General features: G+C 40.8%; 1 protein-coding gene across 1 annotated transcript; it reads left to right on the top strand.

Annotated features, from left to right (window-relative positions):
- Positions 1-5,380: 5,380 nt before the first annotated feature.
- Positions 5,381-5,755, top strand: LOC138372297 (zinc finger and SCAN domain-containing protein 22-like). Its single transcript, XM_069337582.1, has one exon. The coding sequence runs from the start codon at positions 5,381-5,383 to the stop codon at positions 5,753-5,755; it is 375 nt and encodes a 124-aa protein (XP_069193683.1).
- Positions 5,756-6,141: the final 386 nt, after the last annotated feature.

Genomic DNA, 6,141 nt, shown 5'->3' with positions numbered 1-6,141 from the left:
TGTCTAACTCCCAGGTACCTGTTAACTGCTGGGTAGCAGGGGCATCAGGATGAAAGAAACTCTGCCCATTTTGTTTCTGCCATCACCGGGGATCGAACCTGGACCCTAAGATTACGAGTCTAGAGCGCTGTCTACTCAGCTATCAGGCCCCCATAGATTGTTATTCTTTGTTATTTTTTGTTGTTTTACTGTGTACATTTAGTACCTGGCCCTCCAGTATTTTTGTGAGTATATTATTTTATATATCTCTCGTCTCCTTTCTAGGAAGTACATTGCAGTACATTTAGAGAGCTATGAGACGATCCCTGTAATTTAGGTGCCTTATCGTGTCTATGTATGCCATGTGTGTTCTCTGTATTCCCTCCTTTTCAGCAATCTTTCCCGCTCTGAAGGGGAAAGTGAGTATCGAGCAGTACTCGAGACAGGACAGTACAAGTGATTTGAATAGTACAACCATTGTGATGGGATCCCTGGATTTGAAGATTCTTGTAATCCATCCTATCATTTTTCTGGCTGATGCAATATTTGCTTGGTTATGCTCCCTAAACATGAGGTCATCAGACATCATTTTTCCCAGATCCTTTACATACTGCTTTGCAGATTTGCATGGGCAGATTTGATTGGGCTTTGTTCCCTGTATTTTGTTTAAGGGATTCCAGGGAAGATCCAGGTCTTATCTCATCCCCTCTCATCACCTGTCGATGAGTGTGAAGATCAACGTTCCCGTGGCCCGGTCTCTGACCAGGCCTCAGTTGGTGGTCTGGTTAATCGGGCTATTCAACATGGCTGCTTGCAGCCTGACATAAGAGTCACAGCTTGGTTGATCAGGTATTCTTTGAAGGCATTTATCAAGTTCTCTTTTAAACACTGCGAGAGGTGGCCAGTTTTACTCCATGTGTGTAGAGGGAGAGTGTTGAAAAGTCTTCGGCCTTTGATGTTGATCACGTTCTCTCAGCAAGGGGATTGCATAACTGGCAATCCCCTCACAGTGTTCAAGAGAGAACTGGATAAGCACCTCCAAAGGATACCTGATCAACCAGGTTGTGACTCATATGTCATGCTGCGAGCAGCCGTGTCCAACAGCCTGGTTGATCAGTCCAGCAACCAGGAGGCCTGGTCGACGACCGGGCCGCGGGGACGCTAAGCCCCGGAAGCACCTCAAGGTAGGTAAGGTGCCTGTTGCACCTCCTGTTTTCAATGGGGCTATTTTGCACATCTTCCCATGTCTTCTGCATTCATGGGGTGTTATTTCTGTGTGGAAATTTGTAAACAGTCCTAGTATTTTCTAAGTATAAATTATTGTGTATTTTTCCCACCTGGGTTCCAGGGAATAGACTTATAATTTGTAAGCGGTCCCAATAACTTAGATATTTTATTGAGTTGATTCTAGCAGTAAAAGATCTTTGGAGGCTCTCCAGGTTAGCAATTTTTCTAGCTGTAAATGGGGCTGTTATTGTGCACCAATATTACACTAGAGATCAGATATTCCTATAATTTGGGAGCACTACACTTTTGTGGCATTTCGTACAAAAAAAAAGGCAGTGGCCATAGTTGTTTATTTCATCTCACCTTTATAGATATTATTTCACAGTGTAGGTGGATACCTTTTTAGTGGGCTCTGGAGCAATGACCTGAGAAATACCTCAAGTCAGTTTTGTAGAACTTTTTGTTCTCTTTTCTCCGCTGTCTCCTGAATGCCAGCACAACAACTCATGATGACATACAATTACACTCTTTCCTGCATTGATCTTTTCTGGTGCTCTTCTCTTTATATAGACCTGACATGAAAAGGTCCTTGATAACCTCCATCACAGTGACCATTACCCCATTTTCACAAGCCTCTTTCTTTCATCTTCCTCTCTCTTGACTTCATTGGCAATAGGGTAAAGTGGACTGGAATATTTTTACCCTCCATGTTACTCTTTCTGACCTATTTGCTCTCTTCTCGAGCTTTCCTTTTTCGTGACACCATGTTAGACACTGCCCTCTGCTCTGTTCTTTGCTGCACCCCATATCATGCGGAAGTGCGTTCCCTGGTGGAATCCATTGTGCTCGAGCAGTATGTTGTAAGCGTGCGGGCTGGAAAAGGCACCACTGCAGATAGATACCCGATTCTTTTAACGGTACAGTGTATTTTGTTTTGGAAGGTGAGTGCGATGGCCTGTTGGGCCATCGGGAGCCGGTCGGCCGAGTGGACAGCACACTGGACTTGTGATCCTGTGGTCCTGGGTTCGATCCCAGGCGCCAGCGAGAAACAATGGGCAGAGTTTCTTTCACCCTATGCCCCTGTTACCTAGCAGTAAAATAGGTACCTGGGTATTAGTCAGCTGTCACGGGCTGCTTCCTGGGGGTGGAGGCCTGGTCAAGGACCGGGCCATGGGGACACTAAAGCCCCGAAATCATCTCAAGATAACCTCAAGATCCTTGCCACTAGATATGAGAGTTGGAAATCTTATGTCTCTACCATTACTGCCCTATTTGGATCCCGGTAATACAGTCGGGTTCATTCTCGACTTGCAATCAAGAATTCATAATTTGAATACTGGATGAGACAGAAATGATTGGATAAGTTTCCTATCACCTAATGCTCCTGTCCACCTAGCTGTAAATAGGTACCCAAGAGTGAGCCAGCTTTGAGGGGTTGCATCCTGGGGAAGGTCAGTAATTCTACCCTGGGAGGGACCTCGACATAAGCCTAACATATACTGTATGTGTAAGCTGGCTGCCTGTCCCTTGACAAAATGAATTTAATTATTATTATTGCAGTTGACACCCCTCTCCCTCAGATCTGGAAGAAAATTCATATGATCGCAGGTAAATTTGTTCGTCATATTGCATGGTTCTGTCATGGCAGATCTGGTGTTGGTTGTGAACAAACTGGGTTAACAGTTTCCAGCTTCGTCCTACTTTTGTTGCTTGCCAGCCCCTTCTCGTCGCTTGAACTTTCACACTCGCCATCAGCTCCCTTATAACAATCTCTCTTTGGAACGCCAGTATGCCGTGTCCCTCTGCACTTCTATAGTGGCAAGCTTGGGCAATATTCGCTGTGAGATGCTTTGTCATCTCCCTCAGTATACCTTAATATTTGTTGAATAAGTCCCCGTGGACTGGCTTGAGGAAGTTGTAAGATAAGAAATAATGTAAATTGAATTAATCCATTCCACACACCCAAAAATATTAACTTCAAACTACATTTCATACATAATACTACAAATATTTTGTATTACAGTATGTACTATGTTGTTGTTATAGATTCAGCTACTCGGAACAAGTTCCAAGTAGCACGGGCTACAGTGAACCCGTAACTTACCTGGCACAGGAGCAGGGCAAGTAGCATGGGCTATTGAAAGCCCGTAGTGGACTTAGATGGCACAGGAGTGGTACTGTGTGTGGAATGGTATGTACTAGTTATATCTTACCCTTATTGATGACTCTTGTTGGTGTATGGCAGACGGTGAGGAGAGGTGTTAGTGTTTGGAAGGGGAGTCCTCTTCCATTATAACATCAGGCAGTGATGACTTCTCTGGTGTACTCTTTCTCCTGTGTTTTGCAGGCATACCACTAGGACCTGCTTGTGACTCACTGCTTGCTTGTCTTACTAAGAATCTGTTTAGACGTTTGTTTTTCCCTCATGCCTCACAACACTATGAATATATATATATATATATATATATATATATATATATATATATATATATATATATATATATATATATATATATATATATATATATATATATATATATATATTGCCAAATAATTGTAATGATCATGGTATTATGGTTGCACCTTTCTTAAGAAATGTAATAAAAAAGTAAATTTAATAACAAAATATTTTTAATTATTGGTGCAATTGTCTGAGAAACAGTCTGGTTAAAAGTAAATTGGACTATATTTTCTAGTAATATATGTCTCTTATATGGTAAGAGTAGACATTTGACTACAAATATTATAAAAATTTGAATTTAAAAGTTGAAATTTTGTTTTCATTTTGACCTTTCATAGGGATAAGACCAAAGAAAGCGCATCACAACACAAAGTCAACAACAATAATCTGGCAGGTGGTCTTAGATACAACAGCTGCTGAGACCCGGTTAAGGGTAAGAAGACATCACCACCACCATTGTCTGTGCTTCTGCTCCACCACCAGGAGGTAACAGTAGCACACCACCACCACCATTGTCGATGCTTCTACTCCACCACCAGGAGGCAACAGTAGATCACCACCACCACCAATTGTCCATGCTTCTACTCTACTAGAACTGGCCTCTGTAGATCCCAACTGCAAAGTTTAAAACAACTTTGGCTTAATTTTCTTTCATCACAAAACTAACTAACTATTGCATTTAATGGAAGGAGATAACTGTCACACAAATCACCCAATTATAAAGATGAAACCTCATCAGTGCCCAGAATGTGAGAAAACATTTCAATTTCCTTGTAATTTGAAACGGCACCGGATTATACATACGGGCGATAAACCTCACGAGTGTCCAGAGTGTGGGAAAACATTTAGTTTTCCTCATAATTTAAAAATACACAGTGTTGTGCACACTAGCGATAGACCTCATGAGTGTCCAGAGTGTGGAAAAAGATTCAGTCTTCTTGGAGCTATGAAGCAGCACAGGATTGTTCATACATGCAATAAACCTCATGAATGTTCAGTGTGTGGGAAAACGTTCAGCCGTCCTATATCTTTAAAATTGCACATGGTGGTGCATACAGATGATAAACCTTATGAATGTCCAGAGTGTGGGAAAACATTCAGCCGTTCCAATTATTTAAAAGTACACAGGATGTTCCATACAGGTGAAAAGCCACACGAGTGTCATGTGTGTGGAAAAAGATTCAGTCTTCTTGGAACTTTGAAAACACACAAGAGAATTCATACAGATGATAAACCTTTAGAATGTGCCGAGTGTGGAAGGAAATTTACAGAACATAGCAGTTATATTAGTCATATGCTAATGCATACAGGGGATAAACCTCATGAGTGTCCAGAATGTGGTAAAAATTACAGCCGTCGTGCACATTTAAAAAGTCATATGATGGTGCATACGGGAGACAAACCTTATAAGTGTCTGGAGTGTGGGAAAACATTCAGTTGTCTTAATTATTTAAACACTCACAGGATGTTACATTCTGATGTTAAACCTTTTGAGTGTGCTGAATGTGGAAGAAGCTATATATATCGTAATAGTATAATACGTCACATGTTTATGCATTCGAGTGATAAATTTTTTGAGTGTTCAGAGTGTGGGAAAAGATTCGATAAGCTTAGTAATATGAAGACTCATAGGAAGTTTCATGCAAGTGTTAAACCTCTTGAGTGTGCCGAGTGTGGAGAAGATTTACTGAACGTAGTAGAATTATAAAACACATGTTAGTGCATTCAGCAGGGGATAAACCTCATGAATGTCCAGAGTGTGGAAAAAGATTCATTAAACTTAGATATATGAAATCTCATAGAAGAGTTCACCCAGGCGTTAAACCTTACGACTGTGCTGAGTGTGGAAAAGCATTCAGCAGTCTTTCACATATAAAAAGGCACAGGGTTATGCATACTGGTGATAAACCTCACGAGTGCCCGGAGTGTGGGAAGAAATTCAGCCGTCTTGAACACATGAAAAGGCATAGGCTGGTACATACGGGTGATACAGCTTTTGAGCGTGCCGAATGCAAGCGGAGATCTACAGAACACGGCAAAATTATTAGGCATATTATTGTGCATTCAGATGATAAATCTCTAGGGTAATGCATAGTAACCATATTTTAAAAGGCACTCAAAGGTGTGTAGGATAAATCTTGTCATTTATTTTAGCAATACATAAGAACATAAAATGAAGTAACTGCAGAAGGCCTATTGGCCCATACAAGGCAGCTCCTATTTATATCCACCCAATCTCATTCATATATATGTCTAACCTACGCTTTAAATAATCAAGGGATCCTACTTCCATTATGTTTACACTGTAACCGATTCCACAAATCAACAACCCTATTACCGAACCAGTATTTACTCAGATCTTTTCTAAATCTAAACTTATTTAATTTATACCCAGTGTTTTGAGTTGTCTTATGTTGATACAGTACTTTTAAATACCCTATTAATATTCCCTTTGTATAAGAACAGATATGTAT

The sequence above is a fragment of the Procambarus clarkii genome, chromosome 5 (assembly GCF_040958095.1).
Source record: "Procambarus clarkii isolate CNS0578487 chromosome 5, FALCON_Pclarkii_2.0, whole genome shotgun sequence".
Lineage (NCBI taxonomy): Eukaryota > Metazoa > Arthropoda > Malacostraca > Decapoda > Cambaridae > Procambarus > Procambarus clarkii.
The sequence above is the reverse complement of the archived record's forward strand: the minus strand, read 5'-3'. Positions and strand labels throughout refer to the sequence as shown.